The sequence below is a fragment of the Copadichromis virginalis genome, linkage group LG11 (genome assembly GCF_057382275.1).
Source record: "Copadichromis virginalis isolate Kocher_CV1m ecotype Utaka linkage group LG11, C_Virginalis_male_GT1.1, whole genome shotgun sequence".
Lineage (NCBI taxonomy): Eukaryota > Metazoa > Chordata > Actinopteri > Cichliformes > Cichlidae > Copadichromis > Copadichromis virginalis.
This window is the reverse complement of record NC_140628.1, coordinates 40,443,926-40,467,351: the sequence shown is the minus strand read 5'-3', so window position 1 is coordinate 40,467,351 and position 23,426 is coordinate 40,443,926. Positions and strand designations below refer to the sequence as shown.

Sequence of the window (23,426 nt, the reverse complement as noted above, 5' to 3'; positions counted from 1 at the left end):
AGTACACACACACACACGCACACATTTGTGGTCCTCTGTGTCAGGTATCTCTGGATGTTATGTGTGGACTGTTTTTTCTTGTTTATTTGACATGTTTCAGTCACGTGTTCATTTCTCCTGCCAGCAGGGGGCAGTTCAATTCAATTTAAGTGATATAGCACCGCCACAAGAACAGCCGGCTCAAGGAGCTTTATACTGTCAGGCAAAGACTACAGTGTTACACAGAAACTCCATTTAGACGACCTCGTGTGTGAGCATGCACTTTGGTGACAGTGGGAAGGAAAAACTCCCTTTTAACAGGAAGAAACCTCCAGCAGAACCAGGCTCAGGGACTGGCTGGGGTGAGGAGAGCTGCACTGACAGTGCTGTTATGAAGTAAACCTGAACATGTTTAAACCACAGAGCAGGAAGTGCCCCTCTCACCGTGTTTAACAACATCAAACAGGAAGTGGAGAACCCGAAACATTTAAACACAACTTATTTTTCCTCTAAGCTCCTCCTCCTCATCATCATTAAAGGAGAACACTTTCAGAAAGTATTTTAATTCTGAAAGAAACAAAATTCAAAGTTCATCTGACAGCCCTGCTCTGTACTTTATTATGGCGGGCCAACACTATTTTACTTTGGCGGGGCACTGCACTTTGCCATTGAGGCTGTTTTTTCAGTTTTTGTACTCATCTTCATTTCATGAAACTGTAGCAATATTTAGTTTCTACAACAAAAAGAAAATGAATAAAAGTCAACATTCTTCATGATCGCTTTATTTTTGCTGTTTGGGAACAAACTGAAAACACCCAAACATTTTCAACTCATGTATCACATAAAAAAAATAAAAAATAGGCTCTTATTTACAAAATCTTACACACAGGTAACTTCCTGTTACTACAGTAAATAATGCAACAACAAGTATCTAAAAAAAACAAACATTTTCTCTGTTTTCACTGACAGGAAACAGCTGAATCAGAGGGGAATGGCTGTCAGGTCAGATCTCGAGGCAGAGCTGAGGCTCCGCCCTCAACCCGTGTCCTGGTGGAGAGACGGGGCGTTGGACCGTTTAAAGGGGACGCTGTCCTCAGAAGATGGGAACCACCTGAGAGGAGTTCTCAGAGTTCTGATCTACCTGAAGAAGAGAAAGAAAAACGAATGGATGACATCATCAGGACAGGATTAGCTGACAGCAGACCGCCAAACGACCCCGTGATGTCCAAAGTGCTGCTGCTGTCGCTGAGATCACACTAAGTTAAACTGGCGCGCTCACCTCACTGTATACGGGGGGAGGGGGGCAGTGAAGTTCAGGCGCTCTCATTATGAGCCCACCCTCCTCCTCCTCGTCCTCGGTGCCATCGTAGTCGTGGAGCAGCGGCGTGCGGGGGCCGTCCACCCTGAGGTCGCGGTGGATGTTGCTGTAGCTGGGTGGAGCCGAGGGGAAGGAGGTCCAGCTGGAGCCGGCCTGGCTACACATGCTGCTCGTCCGGCTGCCCACGCCGCTGAACGGGATCGTTCCGATGACCAGCGGCAGCTCCAGAGTCAGCTTCTCGCTGCCGGGGATGTGCAGGTAGATCTGAGGGGGTGGGGCTACAGGTTAAGCCTGCATCATTCCATTTTACTCATTTTACTTCTGATCTTATGACAACATTAGTGGTCTCTCACCATGAGAGCGTAGTCCACCTGGATGATGTCACAGCCAAGCAGAGAGGGCTTCAGTTTGGGCACCTTGATGGTCCTGCCCTGCCACATGTCGCACATCCCAGAAATTATGTGGTTTCCTCGCACCGCCGACAGCTTCTGACGCAACACCTGCACACAGGAAACCGCACAGGTCACACTTCCTGTCCCATGGCACTCACGTCTGAAAGTAAAGGTTAGGGCGTCACCTTGGTGCGTCCGTCCACGGCATACGAGTGTTTGGCGATGATGGCAGCCTTCGGCACCACAATGCGGGAGCACGTGTTCTCGAACTTGGCGTTGATGAAGATGTCCTCGCCCTCGCAGAAGCCCTTCCTGTCGATTTGAGCGCTAATGGACACCTGGCCATCAGGGATGAACATGCAGGTGACTTTCTTCTGAGCGGAGGCTGCCACCGGCGCCTGAGGGGAGGGGGAGGAGTTAATGAGCAGCACAGGTGACATCTCACAGCAGAGCTGTGCTGCATGGCCTTATGCAAGGATTATTCTGAACTGCACAGTTCAGAATAATCCTTCTTTACTGATACTGAGCCCCCCTTACTTTGAGCTCCACCCCCTTTAAGACTACTATCCTCTGACTGGCTACCCCTCACTGACAACAGATGGGTAGGGTTCTAGCCCTCTCTATGACATCACAGAGATCAGAGAGTAGAAAAGCCTGTAACAAACTGAGCGTTTCTCCGTGTCTGATATGAACATCTAACAGTAGAACAGGAAGTCAGCGGCAGGAGATGTGCATTAACCAGAATCTACTTCCTGTCTGAAGTTTGATTCCCGGGCGTTTCGTACCAGCAGGTCGGCTCGGTTCACGTCCAGCGGCTCCTCCACCTCAAATTCCTTCTCACACTGCAGGGCATGCTCGGACGGGCGGCGCAGCTCGGCCCGCACGTAATACCGCACCGAGCCCAACTTCCCTCTGAAGGACGACACCAGGCACCTGAAAGCAGAGCAGTGGCGTTCAGCAGCATGATCAACACGCCATCAGAAAGCAGCGGCGGGACTGGAAACTCACCCGGGTGGCGGCAGCTCGAAGCCGAACTGGAAGCTGAAGGTTTTACCAGCAGGAAGCAGGAAGCAGCCGTCAGAGTCTGAGACACAGGAAATAAGTAATGAGCAACTTCCTGTTTCACATTAAAGCTCAATTCTCTGACTGCAGAAAATGGAGCTTTTACTTCTTGGGAGTAAAAAGAGCGACTTCCTCCGTTTCTTTTTGTTTTTATCCTGTCTCACATCCTGCAGTTCCTCTGGAGTCCAGCAGAGACAGTAGTGAGCCAGACCCGCAGACTCCTATGTTAAAATGAACATGTTTACAGCGTGAAGCAGACACTGCTCTGGTCCCTGAAGACAATCTCCTCCTTCATTCGTGGGTTTTTATAAGTACAATTAAAGTTTGCATTACATCAGTCAATCACTGAGAGACTGCAGGAAATCCTAAAATCATGCAGATTCAGATTCTTCCGCGTGTTTCTCTAACTGATCTGGATAATAAAGTTTTTTTTATGTGAGCTTTGAATCGATACCTGTATTGATTAACTAATTCCTGTACTGTCTGATCTCGGAGCTTCACCTGGGCTAAGCGCCTCCTCCAGCCGCACATCCTCGTCGTACTTCAGGTACTCCACCTCCTGGCTCCTCCCGCGCTTCTTGCGGGGCTGGACGCGCGCGCAGCCGGCGGCGGTGACCCGGAGGCCGTCCACCCTGCAGGGCTGCTCGGCCTGCAGCTGCACGGAGCCGGACAGCTTGTCCCCGCTGCTATAGAAGGCGCGGCCGGGTTCGGAAAACACCACCCGGAACAGCCGCAGCCTGCTGGCCGGGGACAGAACCATGACGACGGCCGAAACGGACCGGAAGTCAAGGGGTCAGAATGTCCGGTTAGTGCAGAAACCGCCACCGAGGCGCGAAAACAAAATGAAATAAGGGTTTAATGAACCAGGGAAGCTGCTAAATTAGAGAACTGGAAGTGCCACCGGGCCAGGCTGTCGGTACCGTCTGTGATTCTTTCTGTAAACAACCCCGGCCCGTTTTATACCGCAGGAGGGGCGGGGGTCCCGCTACCCTCCGAGCAGCACGTGCGGACAGCGTGAACTCGCCAAGCCTCTGCTACAGGGAACTCTGTGATTGGCCGGCCCAGAACGTCAGCCAATCGGAGCGCGAAGTGGACGCGTGAACAGTGCGTGAAATGGACTGTGGGCGGGGCGTCAAGCTGGCGGGCCATAAATGAGAGAGAGCGCCCAAAGAGCGGAGTCATCAGAGTGAGAATAGAAACCTTCAGTAAACAGCTCGTATACACAGGCAGCGACACCTCCATCCACAGCTTACACCCATCGCCATACACTACACCTCCATCCACAGCTTACACCCATCACTATGCCTGGGTGGAGGTCAGGGCTGGACTGGGACAAAAAAATCGGCCTGGGCATTTTGACTAGAGACCGGCCCACCAGGTATTATAGGAAAAACCATAAAGCCTTTGAATGAAAACAAACGCTGTTGTCACAGTGATGGACGCTGTCTTGTTGGTATATATGTATCAGTCTCATAAACTTAAATCTACACCATCCTCCTTATTCTGGTATTCTAAACAGTACCCGAAAGTAGACTGCTTGGTCGAGTTAACCTGAACTATCTACAACACATGGTGAAAACCTGAAATTAAGACAGAGGAGACTAGAGGTGAGACATGATCATTACTCATTACTGATGACCGATTTAGATATATTTTCATAAACCATTCATTTTCCACATCAATAAACAGCATGGCAGGGCAAAATATTCTTTCTAACATGGCAACCTTTACAAAGTGAAAGGAGATAGAAAGACAGCTGAGAAAGAATAAAACTTAATTGACTTTTTGATGGCATTTTACACACAGCACTGGTACAGTATCTAGAAAATGTGGGAAATACTGGCATCATATACAGTACTTCTGAAGAAATTATGATGGGACCCTAAAAAAATTACTATGTACAATAACCCTAAACAAAACATATTAATGCCCTACCTGGCCCCCTGGCAACACTTTGCTAGACCCGCCCCTGCACAGTTACCAGCTGTCAGCTACTTAGAAAAGGATCCTGGTGTTATTAGTCTCTCAGAAACAGTTCATAACTTCCCTACACAGAATAACTCCAGCTTTGTGTCTTTTTCATTCTAGCTGAAGTCCGGGACAAACTGTGTTCCTTTTCACTTCAATACGAAACGCATAATATTTTCTCTGAATACGAGACGATTCCGTTTTTTTTACGGGACAGTTGGAAACTCTACTAACTAACCTTATAAATAAAATAAGATAAAACAAGTTCAACATCAGTAACATCATAGCACCCGCCCAGTAGTATATAAACTCCGTCATGCTAGCTAGTACGCAGTACGAGTTACTGTAACTGACTGTAAAAAGTCAGCAAAACGAAAATAAACTCCACCTAAACTTGGTTCATATCTGACCCAGATAGACTGCAGGTCATAACTTCTTACTTGAAGTTCAGTTCATCGCCTTCTTGGGAGTAAAAAGAGCGACTTCCTCCGTTTCTTTTTGTTTTTATCCTGTCTCACATCCTGCAGTTCCTCTGGAGTCCAGCAGAGACAGTAGTGAGCCAGACCCGCAGACTCCTATGTTAAAATGAACATGTTTACAGCGTGAAGCAGACACTGCTCTGGTCCCTGAAGACAATCTCCTCCTTCATTCGTGGGTTTTTATAAGTACAATTAAAGTTTGCATTACATCAGTCAATCACTGAGAGACTGCAGGAAATCCTAAAATCATGCAGATTCAGATTCTTCCGCGTGTTTCTCTAACTGATCTGGATAATAAAGTTTTTTTTATGTGAGCTTTGAATCGATACCTGTATTGATTAACTAATTCCTGTACTGTCTGATCTCGGAGCTTCACCTGGGCTAAGCGCCTCCTCCAGCCGCACATCCTCGTCGTACTTCAGGTACTCCACCTCCTGGCTCCTCCCGCGCTTCTTGCGGGGCTGGACGCGCGCGCAGCCGGCGGCGGTGACCCGGAGGCCGTCCACCCTGCAGGGCTGCTCGGCCTGCAGCTGCACGGAGCCGGACAGCTTGTCCCCGCTGCTATAGAAGGCGCGGCCGGGTTCGGAAAACACCACCCGGAACAGCCGCAGCCTGCTGGCCGGGGACAGAACCATGACGACGGCCGAAACGGACCGGAAGTCAAGGGGTCAGAATGTCCGGTTAGTGCAGAAACCGCCACCGAGGCGCGAAAACAAAATGAAATAAGGGTTTAATGAACCAGGGAAGCTGCTAAATTAGAGAACTGGAAGTGCCACCGGGCCAGGCTGTCGGTACCGTCTGTGATTCTTTCTGTAAACAACCCCGGCCCGTTTTATACCGCAGGAGGGGCGGGGGTCCCGCTACCCTCCGAGCAGCACGTGCGGACAGCGTGAACTCGCCAAGCCTCTGCTACAGGGAACTCTGTGATTGGCCGGCCCAGAACGTCAGCCAATCGGAGCGCGAAGTGGACGCGTGAACAGTGCGTGAAATGGACTGTGGGCGGGGCGTCAAGCTGGCGGGCCATAAATGAGAGAGAGCGCCCAAAGAGCGGAGTCATCAGAGTGAGAATAGAAACCTTCAGTAAACAGCTCGTATACACAGGCAGCGACACCTCCATCCACAGCTTACACCCATCGCCATACACTACACCTCCATCCACAGCTTACACCCATCACTATGCCTGGGTGGAGGTCAGGGCTGGACTGGGACAAAAAAATCGGCCTGGGCATTTTGACTAGAGACCGGCCCACCAGGTATTATAGGAAAAACCATAAAGCCTTTGAATGAAAACAAACGCTGTTGTCACAGTGATGGACGCTGTCTTGTTGGTATATATGTATCAGTCTCATAAACTTAAATCTACACCATCCTCCTTATTCTGGTATTCTAAACAGTACCCGAAAGTAGACTGCTTGGTCGAGTTAACCTGAACTATCTACAACACATGGTGAAAACCTGAAATTAAGACAGAGGAGACTAGAGGTGAGACATGATCATTACTCATTACTGATGACCGATTTAGATATATTTTCATAAACCATTCATTTTCCACATCAATAAACAGCATGGCAGGGCAAAATATTCTTTCTAACATGGCAACCTTTACAAAGTGAAAGGAGATAGAAAGACAGCTGAGAAAGAATAAAACTTAATTGACTTTTTGATGGCATTTTACACACAGCACTGGTACAGTATCTAGAAAATGTGGGAAATACTGGCATCATATACAGTACTTCTGAAGAAATTATGATGGGACCCTAAAAAAATTACTATGTACAATAACCCTAAACAAAACATATTAATGCCCTACCTGGCCCCCTGGCAACACTTTGCTAGACCCGCCCCTGCACAGTTACCAGCTGTCAGCTACTTAGAAAAGGATCCTGGTGTTATTAGTCTCTCAGAAACAGTTCATAACTTCCCTACACAGAATAACTCCAGCTTTGTGTCTTTTTCATTCTAGCTGAAGTCCGGGACAAACTGTGTTCCTTTTCACTTCAATACGAAACGCATAATATTTTCTCTGAATACGAGACGATTCCGTTTTTTTTACGGGACAGTTGGAAACTCTACTAACTAACCTTATAAATAAAATAAGATAAAACAAGTTCAACATCAGTAACATCATAGCACCCGCCCAGTAGTATATAAACTCCGTCATGCTAGCTAGTACGCAGTACGAGTTACTGTAACTGACTGTAAAAAGTCAGCAAAACGAAAATAAACTCCACCTAAACTTGGTTCATATCTGACCCAGATAGACTGCAGGTCATAACTTCTTACTTGAAGTTCAGTTCATCGCCTCGGGTCTCTGCTCCTCCTGCCTTTCCGTCATCCACCTGCCAGCGTGTTGCATCTGCTGGCCTCCATCACTTGCTAATGTTACTGAATCTGTGGAAGCTCCGCAATAGCCAAACAACTGAGTTATTTTTACACATCTCCCAGCATCTGGCCAATCCACCACCTTTCAGCTATACCGTTACGGAAAAAAACGGAAAAAAAACAAACAAACCCATCGGCCCACCGGGCAAATGCCGATGGCCAGTCCGGCTATGGTGGAGCTGTACGCCATGGCTAGAACCAGACTGAGAGACAGCTCCATCCATCAGGCTGTCAGGATGCTGAACTCTCTCCCTGCTCTTACACACACCAACTCCAGACCTGCATCCACCTCTTCCCTCTGAACCCCCCCAGACATAAATAAAACAAACTGAACATCCACCATCACCCTTTCACTGACTGCCCCCCCCCCACACACGAACTCTTGCCCACAGTCACTATGGTTGTGTTGGACACTGTTGTTTATGAAAGACTGTATTGTGTTGTATATTAGAATTCTATTTTTTAATCTTTATATTGTTTTACTGTAACACTGAGGGCTGTGTGTGTTTGACTCCACCCACACATACCTATACACTACACCACCACCAGCTCACACCCATCACCATCCAGCTACAGCTGATCACCACCTACAGGAAACCTGAGAGCTGACACACAGCCGGAGCCGGTGCACGGCTCACGTAAAAGATACTTTCACACTTTTATAACTGTCCATGTACGGTCTCACATGTGCATGGGGTGGTGCTCTTTTTGTGTTTTGCCGAATGCTCTTCCAGTTTGTGAGGTCACATCCAATCAAAATCCTCAAATTTTACTCATTAAAGCTCAGCCCTCACAGACAGTTTGTTATGATTACCTGTCGGTCACAGAGGCCACGCCCCTATTTACAGTGGCTTGCAAAAGTATTTGGCCCCCTTGAACTTTCCCACATTTTGCAGTTATTTATTTGTAAAACATGTTTGGAATCATGTCTGATTTTCGTTCCACTCCTCATGTGTTTGTGTTGGTCTTTCATGTGGAATTCCAATAACATTGATTCATGTTTGTGGCTGTAATGTGACAAAATGTGGGAAAGTTGAAAGGGGCCGAATACTTTTGCAAGCCACTGTATGTAAACAGTTGAGTTCTGGTGCAGGTGAAACAGCCCACACTGCTTACATAACAGAACACTGGAGTAAACTCTCGACCATCTCATACTTCTGTTTAATCAGTTTTCTTTTTGATGTTTATTCAGCTGTGTGAGAACTATAACTTTAATCTCAGCCAAACCGATTTACTCACAAACAAATCAGACACTGAAAAAAGCCAAACAATGACATTTATAAGTATCTAATTGACTTATATATCATGTTTGACCTGAGTAGCCAAAGACCACGGTGGGGTTGAAAACGATGTGCGGGGAGTTCGTCTCCCAAAACGTCGGAGCACTTTTGCAAATATGTGAAATCGTGATAAGCCGAGCAGATGTTTGAAGTTCACGCAGCTACATTTTTGCCTGAAAGTATGTTTTGTGACACAGAGTAATATTAAAAGTAGCTGCTGCCATTGTTGGAAACTGGAATATGAATATGAATTCTGGGATAATATAGGCCACAAAGGATACACCCGACCCATCCTTCAAATCTGGGAAAAGGGGAACGCATTTGGAGCAGCTTTTGAATTTGGACAGGCTTCATCGCGTCGCTGTGACGTAATCGGGCTACAAATGCGGCCTCAGGAGGATGCAGCCCATGAACTTGGACACCCCCAATGTCATAGTTTTTCCAATACTGACACCTTTATGAAAGCAGCAGTGTGCGTGCTACTGTGATTTTCACTTTTCACAATAATGATTTAACACAACACCTTTGAGCTTTTATTTTGAAATTGTGCGTTTTGGAAAGCTGAACGTAGAGCACTTGGAGACGAGCACAGGCTGTAAAAAACAGACGAGAGTGATCACGGAAAGGTTTGGACGTGTGAGAGAAAAGATGTAAATCACAGTCACAGCAGGGCGCTCTGACACAGTTCAGTGGGCTGAACTCACGTTGGTGTTGATACTGTTGATGTTTGGATTGAGCTGTTCCCTGCAGGCCATTCAGAAAGAAGAATACAGGTCACCTGACAATCATTTCAGCCAGTAAGCACTCGCGTTTACACTGTGTGGAAAATGAATAATTCTGTGAACTCAAAACTAAAAAGAAAAACTAAATAATTGTCCTGTCCACAGCTGTCAACATTACCTCGTCAAGCCTAAGAGCCCGCTGCTGACCCTGAAACGGCGGTGAGGTCGCAAACCGTGAGTCAGCGTCACGCATTTTCAGGTAGACGGGACCTCATGAAACAAACAGGACGAGTCAGGCTGCTTGATCCATGCTTTATTACAGGAAGTGAAACACAGTCAGCAACCAGTCAGCAACTTTCCGCAGTGAAGCTCCACTCACGTGTTTCACATGGACATGAAAACCAAAACAGATTCTATCACCTGGATTACAGAGCCCGATTAGCCCCACCCCCCACACGTCCATAGATCTGAGGCTCAGACAGAAACGTGACGGCGCGATGTGTCGGGTGTCTCGCTCTCACCGCCGTCTTAAATACGCCAATAAATAAACAGTAAGTTAGCGTTTGTTCAAGTTTAGAGGAAAGAAGCAGCAGAGTTCCCGTTAGCATGTTCGTCCTCTCCGAGTCCGAACGCCACCAGCACACAGACGTACAGCAGTCTGCTCATATGTACACGCCACAGGTCAAAGGTCAGCAGGCTTCCTGACCCTGTGGCCTCCTGGGTCCCTCCAGTGTGACGTGTGAGAGGGTCATCTGTTCAGCTTCTCATCAAACCTGCAGAGAGACAGGAAGTGGATTCATGAACCGCGCCAACATCAGCAGGCCTTAACGTCTCTGTGAGCGTCTTCGTCTTCTCTCCGTCTTCCTCACGGCACAGATCACGTGACATTTCTGCAATCGTTTCTCAATAAAAGGCTCAATGCAAACTGATGGAGGGCTTTTAATTTGGAAATGATACAGGAAGTATGACTCAGTAAAATAGGAGTTAGTCAAACAGAAGGAATAAGAAAAGGCTGTTATCACCAGCTGTTAAGGTGAATAGGGGTCAAAGGTCAGTATGGGTTAGGTCTAAAACATACAGAAGTAGCAGCTAACCCAGCTGCCACTGTTAGCCTTTTTGTGAGGTGTTATAAGCGTTTTCTTGCATTTTGTATTTAATCTGTGTGTTCAATCGATCATCAAAGTTATCTTAGAGCCAGATTAGAGTTACAATGGAGTCCAAGCCAGAGTGGAGTCAGAGTGGAGTCAGAGTGGAGTCAGAGCAGAGTTAGAGTGGAGTCAGAGTCAGAGTGGAGTTAGAGTGGAGTCAGAGTCAGAGTGGAGTTAGAGTGGAGTCAGAGTCAGAGTGGAGTCAGACTGGAGTCAGAGTGGAGTCAGAGTCAGAGCAGAGTTAGAGTGGAGTCAGAGTCAGAGTGGAGTTAGAGTGGAGTCAGAGTCAGAGTGGAGTCAGACTGGAGTCAGAGTGGAGTCAGAGTCAGAGTGGAGTCAGAGCAGAGTTAGAGCGGAGTCAGAGTCAGACTGGAGTCAGAGTGGAGTCAGAGTCAGAGTGGAGTTGGAGTGGAGTCAGAGTGGAGTCAGAGTCAGAGTGGAGTTAGAGTGGAGTCAGAGTCAGAGTGGAGTCAGACTGGAGTCAGAGTGGAGTCAGAGTCAGAGTGGAGTTGGAGTGGAGTCAGAGTCAGAGTGGAGTCAGAGCAGAGTTAGAGCGGAGTCAGAGTCAGAGTGGAGTCAGAGTGGAGTTAGAGGGGAGTCAGAGTCAGAGTGGAGTCAGAGTGGAGTCAGAGTGGAGTTGGAGTGGAGTCAGAGTCAGAGTCAGAGTGGAGTCAGAGTCAGAGTGGAGTTGGAGTGGAGTCAGAGTGGAGTCAGAGCAGAGTTAGAGCGGAGTCAGAGTGGAGTCAGAGTGGAGTCAGAGTCAGAGTGGAGTCAGAGTGGAGTCAGAGTCAGAGTGGAGTCAGAGTGGAGTTAGAGTGGAGTCAGTCAGAGTGGAGTCAGACTGGAGTCAGAGTGGAGTCAGAGTCAGAGTGGAGTTGGAGTGGAGTCAGAGTCAGAGTGGAGTCAGAGTCAGAGTGGAGTTGGAGTGGAGTCAGAGTGGAGTCAGAGCAGAGTTAGAGCGGAGTCAGAGTGGAGTCAGAGTGGAGTCAGAGTCAGAGTGGAGTCAGAGTGGAGTTAGAGTGGAGTCAGAGTCAGAGTGGAGTCAGACTGGAGTCAGAGTGGAGTCAGAGTCAGAGTGGAGTTGGAGTGGAGTCAGAGTCAGAGTGGAGTCAGAGTCAGAGTGGAGTTGGAGTGGAGTCAGAGTGGAGTCAGAGCAGAGTTAGAGCGGAGTCAGAGTGGAGTCAGAGTGGAGTCAGAGTCAGAGTGGAGTCAGAGCAGAGTTAGAGCGGAGTCAGAGTCAGAGTGGAGTTGGAGTGGAGTCAGAGTCAGACTGGAGTCAGAGGGCCTTACTGGCGGATGGCGTCGGGGATCTGCAGCTGGTCTGTGGGGATGAGCTCGGACAGCTGCTGCAGACTCTGAATGAAGCGGATCTTCCTGCTGAACTTATCGCTGTGGAGAACAGGGTCAAAGGTCACAGGTGAGACAGACCAACTACATCAAGCTAACACAACACATCAGGACCTGGGATAGTTTAACCTGTAAGATTTCTCACTGAGATTTATCTGTGTAATGACCAGATCCACCACAGGAGGCCGCTCTAACCGAGGGGGAAGACTTGGGGTCCTGTTCTAAAGCTCAGGTCTGAGCTTTAGAATGTGTTTCTGCTGCAACATCCAACATCTGCATAACATCAAACACTCTTTAAGACACTGAGATGGCGCCTTGTGCTGACCGATGTTTCCATCAGGCGGTGCAGTTCTGTGAGGTTCTGGTTTCACCAGCGTGCACCACAGACTCTTGGAAGAATTCTTCAAGATCGAAAGAATTACGAAGATTGGCAATGTGTTAATCGTCAGCAACAGACATGACAGCCGTTTAATCTAACGCCAGTAAATTATTGGGTCTTAAATGTTATGTAGACATCTGCCACCAGGTGGTGCATCGTCGTTGGGAAAACCTGCTCATCTCCATCTATTATTACTTTATTACATTAATATAACAGGAGGTTCAGTAAAAACGTCCTTCAAGGAGCTGCTCTTTACTTTCTTACTCTGAGTAACTGTCAGAGCCTGTACTTTTTCACTTAAGTTTAAATCCATACTTGAACTTTTACTGCAGTATTTTTTAACACTAGTATATGTACTTCATATTGATGTCGTCAAAGAACAGCATCGTGGTCCGTAAAGCCCAACAGCGACTCTACTTCCTCCTCAAACTGAGGAGAGCGAGAGCAGAGAAAGGATCGTGGGTGCTTCTCTGCCCTCACTCCAGGACATCTACTCTCTCCCTGCTCTGTCGACCCCGCCCCCCCAAAACTCTGAACCACCGCCCTTCACTGACTCCCACACTCCCACTTTCCCAAAAACACTCAGACTGTGTTGGACACTGTTGTGTGTATAAGACTTTTATCTTTTATGTTGTTTAGTGTAACACTGAGGACTGTGGGAGCCCTGCAGTTTCACTGTGTATGATCTGTACATGTGCTTTTGACAATAACTCTTCTCTACTTAAACACTGAATGTCTGGACTTTTGCCACCTCTGATCATGAATGTGATAAATATTTTAAAATGCCTTTGTTGTTAGTTTTTGACATTTTCCACCCTGCTTCTCTCAATGACTATCGCCCTGTAGCCCTCACCTCAGTAGTGATGAAGTGCTTTGAACGCCTGGTCAGAGACTTCATCATTTCTTCACTACCAGACACACTGGACCCACTACAGTTCGCTTACCGTCCAAATCGTTCCACAGACGATGCCATCTCTCATCTCCTCCACACATCACTCACTCACTTGGACACTAGAAGGGGGAATTATGTTAAAATGCTCTTCATAGACTACAGCTCTGCATTTAACACCATAATTCCCTCCACACTCACCACCAAGCTGGAGCATCTGGGACTCAGCTCATCTATGTGTCAGTGGATCTCCAACTTCCTAACTGGCAGACCACAGGCAGTAAGGATGGGCGGACATGTCTCAGCCTCCACCACTCTCAGCACTGGAGCCCCCCAGGGGTGTGTTCTGAGCCCCCTGCTGTACTCTTTGTACACATATGACTGCGTGGCCACTACCAGCTCCACCACCATCATCAAGTTTGCTGACGACACCGTCGTGGTGGGCCTGATCTCTGATAACAACGAGACGGCCTACCTGAAGGAGATTAGGAATCTGGAGAACTGGTGCCAGAGGAACAACCTCCTTCTAAACGTCAGTAAGACAAAGGAGCTGATAGTGGACTTCAGCACTAAGCAGGAGAGGAACTACCAGACCCCCGTCATCAACGAGTGCCCAGTGGAGAGAGTGGACAGCTTCAAATACCTCGGAGTTCACATCACGCAGGACCTGTCATGGTCCTGTCACATCAACACCGTGGTGAAAAAGGCCCGACAGCGTCTCTACCACCTCAGACGCTTGAGAGACTTCCAACTGCCCTCCAAGGTGCTCAGGAACTTTTACTCGTGCACCATAGAGAGCATCCTGACGGGAAACATCTTAACCTGGTTCGGGAACAGCACCATGCAGGACAGACGAGCTCTACAGAGGGTTGTGCGGTCAGCTGAGCGCACCATCCGCTCCGAGCTCCCTGACCTGCACTCAATCTACAGCAGGCGGTGCTGGACCAAGGCCAGGAAGATGGTGAAGGACCTCAGCCATCCCAACAACAGACTGTTCTCTCTGCTGAGGTCAGGAAAGCGATTCCGCTCCCTGAAGACCAACACAGAGAGACTGAGGAGGAGCTTCTTCCCGCAGGCGATACGGTCTCTCAATCACACCACCACACAGTACTGACCCACACATATGGTTCTTACACACACACTGGACTTTCTGGACTTTGGTTTTGCACAACACTGGTCACTATATTCTTCATTTCCAGTTAATACTTGTACAGCTGCTGTTATTGTGTATATATTTATTTATATTTAGATTTCTTCATACATTCTTATATAGTTCTATATTGTGTATTTTGTTGTACAGTTATTTTATTTTCAACTTTAATTTATATATTTATCTTTATCTTATTCTTTCCCAGTTAAATTTACCCTTCATTCTAATTTGTGTTGTACAGTTATTTCATTTTTAACCTTAATTTATATTTTATTCCTTCCTAGTTAAATTTACCCTTTTTAATTTTTCATATTTATTTCCTATCTTATTCATAGCCTTTTCCTTTTTTGTTTTCTTTAGGTCACGAGCAGTTGTCCAAGCATTTCACTACATATCGTACTGTGTATGACTGTGTACGTGACAAATAAAAATTTGAATTTGAATTTGAATTTGAACTAAACTTCTGAGCATTTCTTACTTTTACACTAGTCTGTTAGTCTAATTTCTTTCCCTCATCCCAAGTAAAGACTCATTAGATGCTGCACCGTGAACGTGCACACAGTGATTTATCCAGTGAGCTGCACTTTGACTCCATACAGAGTCAAAGTGCAGCTCACTGACAGAGGCCCTGCTAGATTTCAGCTTCTTGGTACTTCACTGCCACCTTCTGGTGGTAGGAATGCACTGCAGCCAACCAGGGTCCAGAAAAACCAAATGTACATTGTGTGTGTGTGTGTGTGTGTGTGTGTGTGTGTGTGTGTGTGCGCGCTGACCTGATAAAAGGTTTGACCAGCGTGATGAGAGCTTTGATGTACCAGGCGGGATGGACGACCAGCAGCCCCTTCAGGTCCTTCTTCAGCCTGCGGAGACATGAGGACAGTGAACCCCCATGTCCTTGTGCGCTAAACACACTTCAAAGGCCACCGTGACCATCAGCTGGTCGCGGTAACGCCATTACGTATGACAGACAAGTTAAAGTGCTGCTGTGGTTTTAAGCGAGCACAGCTGTGATGAGGAGGAGGAAGAAGATGACCTCCAAAGAGCTGGAAACATGGCTGAATCCCCGACATCATCTCCCAACAGCAAAGGCAACTGATGATTACATCATGACCACACAGAGCAGCGCTCCAATCAGAGCGTCTCTTACACAGCGAGCGTGATCAATCAGATTAAAGACGTCATGACGGAGTCTGACCCGACGTCAGCACCATCACCTGCTGTCGTTGAGCCACAGCCAGCTATTAGCTTTTATTAGCAGAAGGTGACATGGCGAGAGGCGGGGGGTGTTGAACCCCCACTGCTGCCATCTTGGATTGCAGAGTTGGTGGGTTGGTTGTTTCCAAACAGGAAGTCTGACTCGAGTGGATGCTCCAAATAGGATCTCGGCGCTGCACGCCACGCAGCGTGTGAAAATCAGGTCGTGACCCTGACACTGCAAATGGATGAATAGAGGGGTCATTTTTGTTGTGGCTGTGATGGGGGTGGAGCTCTCCGTTGGCGCTCTTGCCTATGGTTAGCGTAACGCGCCTTGTTTTCACCTTAGCTCGTCTCACATTCAGAATATCCCGTCTTCCTCCTCTCACCCACACCGGTCGCGGCTGATGGCCACCCCTGAGCCTGGTACTGCTGGAGGTTACTTCCTGTCGCCAAAGTGCCTTCTCATAGGGGGTCACATGATTGTTAGGTGCCCCGATGCGACTGTTCGTGCTACATAAATAAAGCAAAATTGCAGGTAGTTGAACTGAAAGATCATCTCGCCGCATGGTCCACAGGTCGGAGCAGACACAGCGAGCAGTTATGAGAAGCTCTACTCGTCTACGGGGTCACAGTTACTTTTTTTTTTTTTCCTCTTTTTTAAGGCAAAGAAAGATGCCCAACGGATTTACTTTACCAAACTGACCATCCCAGCCTTGCCGTAATGGTCCATTTGATTCACCTTTTATTGTTTATTTTATTTTCACTTACTGAATACGGGACAGACTTGACTGGAGGAAAGAAGGGGAGAAAGAAAGAGGGAAAGAGAAACAGCTGAGAAGAGGGACGGGGGAGAAGGGCAAAAAACAAAAACCAACAGAATGAGCAGAGAAAAAAAATGCATATATCAATCACCTGGATCACCTGCTGAGAAAGAAAAAAGAAAGCAAGCAGAAGAGAACAAGAGTAATAGAATAAACAACATCACAATGATATATGGGAATATGACAGTAAATACTAAATATTAAACATTATTGTGCAGCACATAAGATCAACAGAACACAGTGTGCTTTGAGGTAGGAGCCAAAAAGGGTGTAGTTTGTGGGTGTGATCACCCGTGTGTACACCTGTGAGCATGGACGCGCTTGTTTTTTGTTTTTTTAAAAGGTTCCTTCATGTAATAATCTGCTAGAGGGTGTGGGGGGGCCACAGCCCCGTCCTCCAGGGCATGAAGCAGGTATGGAGGAGATCAAAACTCCAGACATCCAGAGGCCCCCAGAACACAAGAGACCAAGGAAGACCAACAGAGGGGCAGCTGCGCCACTGTCCCGGAAAGAGCTGAGGAGAGTCCCAGATGAGGGCTCACTCAGCAGCCGCGGAGCAGAAGCCAGGGGGGGTTGCAGTGACGCGCCCGTGAGCTCCGCCGGCAGCCAGCCGTGCCTGAGTGACCGAGCCCCAGGCCGAGAGGCCGGGGGCACCCCACCTCCGCTGACCCCAGTAGGCCCCACAGAGCCCGGGACAGTCCACCCAACCCCACCACAGAGAAAACTGCACCCACCCCACCATCCACTCATCTTCCAGACTACATAAGACAATAAACACCCAGGCTGAGATCTTCCTCCACCTCTCCTGTATCTCCCCCTCCTGTAGAGAGAGCCCCTGAGGAGAGGAAAGCTCCTGCGAGATGTGACAATCTTCCCCACCAGTTGAAGAGCCCCCCCAGGTGGCTCGATGCACCGGCGGCACCCTGCTCCAGGGCTGGGCCCCCATGCACCCACCCGCCCACAACCCCGGCAACACACCAACCAGGACCCGAGCCCCCGAGGCCCGGCCCGGGCCCCAGCCCAGAGACGGAGCGCCCCCAGAACCTCACGCCCATCCCGGACCTACCCAGGGGCAGCCAGGGGTCACAGTTACTGAAGGAACAGGAAGTAAAGAAGCTCCACCCCTCAGAGCGGTGCTGAGAGGGGATGCTGTACCTCCTGTCGATGGACGTGTAGCACTGGTGAAGCCATTTGATGGAGGGCAGCTTATTTCTGGGAGCCATGGCGCACAGGTAGACTAGCAGGTAATTCTCTGAGACCATCAGGTCCAGCGTCCCCACAATGTACCTGCAGGGGAAGACAGGTGATAAAGGAGGCGTGGCTCACACCTGCTAGCATTTGACCACAATTTCTGGGCCCAAACTCACCTGAACAGGTTTTCCATGACATACTCGTAGTTTTCCACTGTGTTCTCCGGCAGGTAACAAGAAGTGAAGAGGATGATGGCGTTCATCCCGTCTCCAAAGTAGCCTGTCAACCAACCACAGGCAGAGCTGTCACGGTGCAATTTCAAATACAACACAGTGTTAGCTCCATGGCACCTGCAGGTGTGTTACAGGTGAGTGTGTGTGGCGCTCCTGCAGGTGTAATATCAGTGTATCATCTTATTTGTGTTACAGGTGTTTTTCAGGTGTGTGTGAGACCTGGAAGCTCCTGCAGGTGTATTACAGGTAGTTTGGTGGGTGTGTGACCTCTGACCTCCATGCGACAGGACCTGCAGGTACGGCTCCAGGACGCTCATGTTGACATGGTATTCGTGTCCTGAGATGCAGAACCGCCTCCAGCGCCGCCCTCTGCTGTCCACCTGATCCAGCTCCATCAGACCTTCGGACTGCTCCATCGGATTTCTGGCCACAGCTCCACCTCTGCCCATCCGAGGAAGGTCGTCTGTGAGACAGAGGTCAGAGGTCAGCTGCTTTTCTCTCGGTTACATTACTTCCCATCTGCGTGCACATCTCACCGTCCCACTCCAGGTCGTGCATGCTGTCCGGCAGTGTTCCTGTCTCGCTGTCCGATGGCGTCTCCAGAGCTTCCAGGTTGATGTCAAGCGACGGTGTGTCGTCTGGTGTCCCTGACAGCGCGGCTGCAGAGAAGCTGTTCCGATCGTTCGAGTCACGGCGGTTCAGCGTGAGACTCAGAGACGGTGCCACCAGACGCTTCTTAGCTCCGCCTCCACCCGATAGAGTGAGGCTGGTGACCGGAGCTAAAGAACAGAGGACAGAGTGAACACTGATTGATTTTTGGAAGATTGTTGTCATTGATTTTGATCACCTTTGATTGGTGACTTTGAGCTTTGTCAGAATCAGAATACTTTACTGAGCCATAGAGGAAATGATGTTGGTTACAGCGCTCCAGTACCAACAGCAACAAAGACAATACAGGAAATAAACAATAGCACAATATATACAATATTTACATATATATAAGCCACTTACTAACAGTGTTGAGTAAGTTACTTTAAATTAGTAACTTAGTTACATTACTAGTTACTTCCATCAAAAGTAACTCAGTTACTTGAAGTTACTCGTTACTTTCAAAGTAACTAGTTAGTAGGGAAAGTAACTTTGGTTTTACTCAGACTTCTCTTGTTAATGTGTTGCTTCCATAACTTTGCAGTCTTCTAGCTTGCTTACTTGCCACAGTGCACTGTGCCACCTACCAATACAAAGGAAAAGATAATGTGCACATTTCCACGAGAGAAATCCCACGCCTGCACCATCGTTGACTGCTGCCATGATTCTAGCCTACATCACAGAGTCATGTGCGCTTTTTACATCCAACACAAAAACTGCAGTCGTGGTGCTTTGATTGTACTCAGAACTCTGAAATTCTGCCTTCTGAATAGGAAGATGCAGGTAACATCAGGCTGCAGATGAGCTGCATACAGGGCTGGACTGGGACAGAAAATTGTTTCTCCATCACCTGTTCAGCTCTGATGATTCAGTAAGGACATCTCCTGGTTTCATCTTCATGTTTCCCTCTCACCACATATCCAAACCGACATCATGACCAGCAGCTTTACAGCTGTGGCTCCAGCAAACATCAGCTGATACTAGAAATTAATATTAAATAAACTGCACCTAAACTTGGTTCATATCTGACCCAGATGGACTGCAGGTCATAACTTCTAACCTGAAGTTCAGTTCACCTGACACTCTCGGACCAGCGGCCGCTTCGGGTCTCTCCTCTTGCCTCCCTTTCCTTCATCCACCTGCTGGCCTCCACCACTTGCTTATGTTACTGAATCTGTGGAAGCTCCGCGATGCCACCACACGAAGTAACGAGTAACGACCCTATCTAAATCCCAGTAACGAGTAACGCGTTCCTGATTTTGGCATAACTAGTTACCGTGCTCGTTACCACAATAATAACGTAGTTACTGTAACGCGTTACTTAATAACGCGTTAGTCCCAACACTGCTTACTAATAAATATCTGAATAAGAAAGAAGAGCATGAGCAAAGAGGGTGTAGCAATAGCAGTATACAGTGTGTTGGGTGGATGAGTTGTACAGGGAGATGGCCACAGGCAGGAATGCATTCCTGGGTCGTTCAGTGGTGCTTTTTGGTAATCTCAGTCTATGACTGAGCGTGCTCTTGTGGGAGGAATTATCCAACACTGTCTTTATCCTGGACAACGTATGCCTCTCCATCACAACCTTAAGAGAGTCCAGCTACATCCCCACAACATTGCTGGCCTTGCAGATCAGTTCGTTGAGTCTGTTAGCATCAGCAACCCTCAATCTGCTCCCCCAGCATGCAACAGCGTAGAGGATAGCACTGGCCACAACAGACTCGTAGCTTCAACTTTAGCTTACAAAAATTGGTTTTCACCTGATTCTCCTGCTGGACTTTCTGTGTCATCCTCTGGAAGTGGTCTGAAGCAGCAAGCCCAGCAACGCCAGCCAGGTAAAACCAGGTAAACATGTGAAACAAAGAGGTGAGAAGATATTCACCACACACATTAGCTTTAGTTTGCATTTATTCACAGCTATTAGCTTCTGTTAGCACATATTAGCATTAGCTTTTATTAAAGCTACATTCGCCTCTTACCATATGTTACTATTAGCCTCTGTTAGCACAAATTAACATCCTCCATAAGGATCTATTTATCTTTATTAGCCTCTGTTAGCATGACCTCTGACCTGGGGAAGCCATCATCCTGCCACTCCTCCCTCAGCTCCATGTCCTGGATGTTGGCGGGGCTTGAGGGCCCTGGAGCAGACCTGGAAGAGCAAAGAAAAACCGAAACTGGGACCCAATTCAGATTCTCTTCTCTGATTGGCTGATTGTTCTTCTGCAGGTATTTTGACGTTTTTTTGTGGTTCTATTATTTAAAGTTAAATAAAGACCAATAAATAAGTTTGTTTGATCGGACATTCATGACTCACACACACACCTTGGTCTGACCTCCTGTGACGTTCGTTTGGAGGTTTGTAAACTATTTATAGCTCCAGGGTTTCCGTCCAATCACAGATCTGACCTGCAGGCAGTTAAGCCTCCTGGTGATTAAAATCAGATCAAACCCGTCTGACTGCTCTGACTATCTCACACACACCTGAACAGGTGAACAAGGGAGGGGCTTCATTGTTCCTGTTTGCTGTGAAGCTGACACACCTGATCTCCAGCTACAGTAACTGAACAGGTGTGTGCAGTGGGTGGTCCTCTGCAGGTGAGGAGTGTTTTCACTGCGGTACCTTCAGGGTCAGCTCGCAAAAATATCAGAACTCTGATGAGCCTCCACAAAAACAAAGAGGAGAGATGAAGGAGTCTGTAAAGCTTCCTTGGAGTCACTCCTGGTGAGGAACAGCTGTGGATGGATACATGAAAGTTCAGATGAAATCCTGGTAAAGATTAAAACTCTTCACAAAGGATCTCAGCCAATCAGAGGGCTCCTCAGGTGAGAACATGTGAGAAGAAGGAGGAGGAGTTTAAGACGATGAAGACTGATGTTTGCAGATCGTATAATCTGCTCAGTTCTTTGTCTCCAGCCTTAAAGATTCGTAAAGTCTTGGCGGCTGCCCCCTGGTGGTGCGTGCAGATACTGCAGGTGAACTGCAGGGGGTGGAGCCAATCATTATTACATCATCACCTTTGATTCTGAGCTCGTCCCAGCAGATGGCACACTTGGCTCAGGCTGTTGATTTACAGCCAGATTTTCTAAAAAAAGCCAAAATGGTGTGTGAGCGCAGTCCTCAGGTGTGTTATCAGACGCACCTCCGTGGGCAGTAAGGTTAGGCCAGGAACATAAGATGCTTTGTTTCGGCGCGGGTTATTAAACTGCGTGTTGTGAACGTTAAATATTCTCCCCTAATGTCCTCGGCTCTGCATGTGTTACAACGGCCTCACCTGCGCAGGTGAAGCTGCAGGTGCAGAGTGCGAGGCGTGAACCTCAGAGCGATGTTCAGTCCGTTTCTTCATCAGCTCAAACACAGTTCACATTACTGGCAGTTTGTTTGGTGACGTTCACTCAGCACCTGCTCCACAGATCAGCTGTTTGCAGGAGCATGATGGGAAATTGCAAAAACTCAACGTGTGACACAAACTAGCGCATGACACGCAGGCGTGACCGGACGCCTCACCTGCAGAGCTTCACGGACTGAGTTAGGAGCTCAGAGAGTGTTTTCAGGGACTCGGGAGGATCAGAGGCCTCCTCTGGTCTTTGACTCTGAGCTCAGATCCAGGAAAAGGTGTCAGCTTCCTGTCCGAGGACCAGAACCCGATCAGGACCCGACCAGGAGCCAATCAGAAACTGCAGACTAATCAGTGAAGTCATCAGCAAGGAAGAGATCGGCGATGAGGCTCAGGACCTGGACCGGGAGACCCCATAGCAAGCAGGAAGTCAACGGACATCACTTCCTGCTGATCAACAGCCCAGATCATCAGGCGGTGAACATATCACAGAGACCCCTTCACTGACCGTCAGCAGCAGAAGCAGTTTGAATTGAACTTCCTCTTTTTACTGAGCAGGAAATGCGCACGCACACACGCACAAATACACACACACACTCTCACACAGCGTTTGAGCTGTAAATATTTACCTGTCCTCACCCTGCCCGTCTGTATGCTCAGTGGGGGAGCTCATGATGTCACTCTGATGTCACGGCGTGCTCTGACCAGCGTGTGGGACCCACTGGATGTCTGAGTGTGGTGTCCTCCTTCCTCTCCCTCGCACAGAGGGAGTTCCCACTCTGACTCTATGGGGCTCGCTCGCTCTCTCTCTCTCTGCCTGACAGGTTTGTCTGCATTTCACCACAGAGCCGCCACCTGATTGGCCACGCTCACCTGCTCCTTGCACACAGGTGAGGTGGCAGATCAGCTTCAGCCTGCTTCATTAAAAATCCACCAATCAGATGCTGAACCTATTTAAAGCAGGAGGAAGTGCAGAGTGTCCGCAGGGTCCTAGTGCCTGTGAGAGCAGCTTAAATTCAGTTAAATGCTTTAAAAAGACTTTTATTTTGGAAGTCAGGAGGCATGAATGACATATATTTAGGAATCAACACAAGAAATCCAGAGATAAAGGAGAAAATTTTACAACCATAATTAGAAATAACATTTCCACTTCAAACACCCAAGTTAATAAATCGACTCACTACTAGGGATGGGTACCGGTGTTCTGACATAAACGGTAGTAACCAGACCGAAAAGCAGCGCACATTTCGGTGCTTTATTTCGGTGCTTTTTTTTCCTGAGCTGTGATACACTTCTAGCCAATCATTTTACGTTTCCCAGGATAGTAGGCGGGGCCAGGTACGTACGTTCAGTTAGAGCAGAGCTACAGATTAAAAATGTCCAAGGTGAAGCGGTCAAAAGTCTGGCTGTACTTCACAGCAAAATATGCAAACTCAGCAGCAACAAGTGCTTTAAGCTGATACTGTGATACTGTCAAAGGAGGCAACACCAAGAATCTGATGA

General features: G+C 48.0%; 3 protein-coding genes across 4 annotated transcripts; all 3 read right to left on the bottom strand.

The window, feature by feature from the left end:
* Positions 1-745: 745 nt before the first annotated feature.
* On the bottom strand, positions 746-3,759 carry LOC146699559 (thioredoxin-interacting protein-like). 2 transcript variants are annotated; one of them, XM_085472551.1, is made up of 8 exons: positions 3,253-3,359; positions 2,858-2,972; positions 2,698-2,773; positions 2,475-2,622; positions 1,875-2,087; positions 1,651-1,797; positions 1,259-1,561; positions 746-1,120 (listed from the first exon to the last, which is right to left on the bottom strand). In XM_085472551.1, the coding sequence occupies exons 1-8, from the start codon at positions 3,280-3,282 to the stop codon at positions 1,073-1,075; spliced, it is 1,080 nt and encodes a 359-aa protein (XP_085328677.1). In that variant the 5' UTR covers positions 3,283-3,359; the 3' UTR covers positions 746-1,072. The 2 variants fall into 2 exon arrangements, with proteins under 2 accessions (XP_085328677.1, XP_085328676.1); XM_085472550.1 differs by lacking the exon at positions 2,858-2,972 and having other exon boundaries at positions 3,253-3,759.
* A 1,426-nt stretch (positions 3,760-5,185) lies between these two features.
* Positions 5,186-6,118, bottom strand: LOC146699558 (thioredoxin-interacting protein-like). The gene is made up of 2 exons (XM_085472553.1): positions 5,575-6,118; positions 5,186-5,294 (listed from the first exon to the last, which is right to left on the bottom strand). The coding sequence occupies exons 1-2, from the start codon at positions 5,831-5,833 to the stop codon at positions 5,224-5,226; spliced, it is 330 nt and encodes a 109-aa protein (XP_085328679.1). The 5' UTR covers positions 5,834-6,118; the 3' UTR covers positions 5,186-5,223.
* A 3,762-nt stretch (positions 6,119-9,880) lies between these two features.
* Positions 9,881-22,868, bottom strand: bnipl (BCL2 interacting protein like). The gene is made up of 10 exons (XM_085472552.1): positions 22,553-22,868; positions 20,657-20,737; positions 20,346-20,389; positions 18,474-18,716; positions 18,212-18,400; positions 17,881-17,983; positions 17,669-17,800; positions 15,269-15,355; positions 12,021-12,119; positions 9,881-10,355 (listed from the first exon to the last, which is right to left on the bottom strand). Exons 1-10 carry the CDS (start codon positions 22,594-22,596, stop codon positions 10,331-10,333), a joined length of 1,047 nt encoding a protein of 348 aa, XP_085328678.1. The 5' UTR covers positions 22,597-22,868; the 3' UTR covers positions 9,881-10,330.
* Between the last annotated feature and the right edge of the window lie 558 nt (positions 22,869-23,426).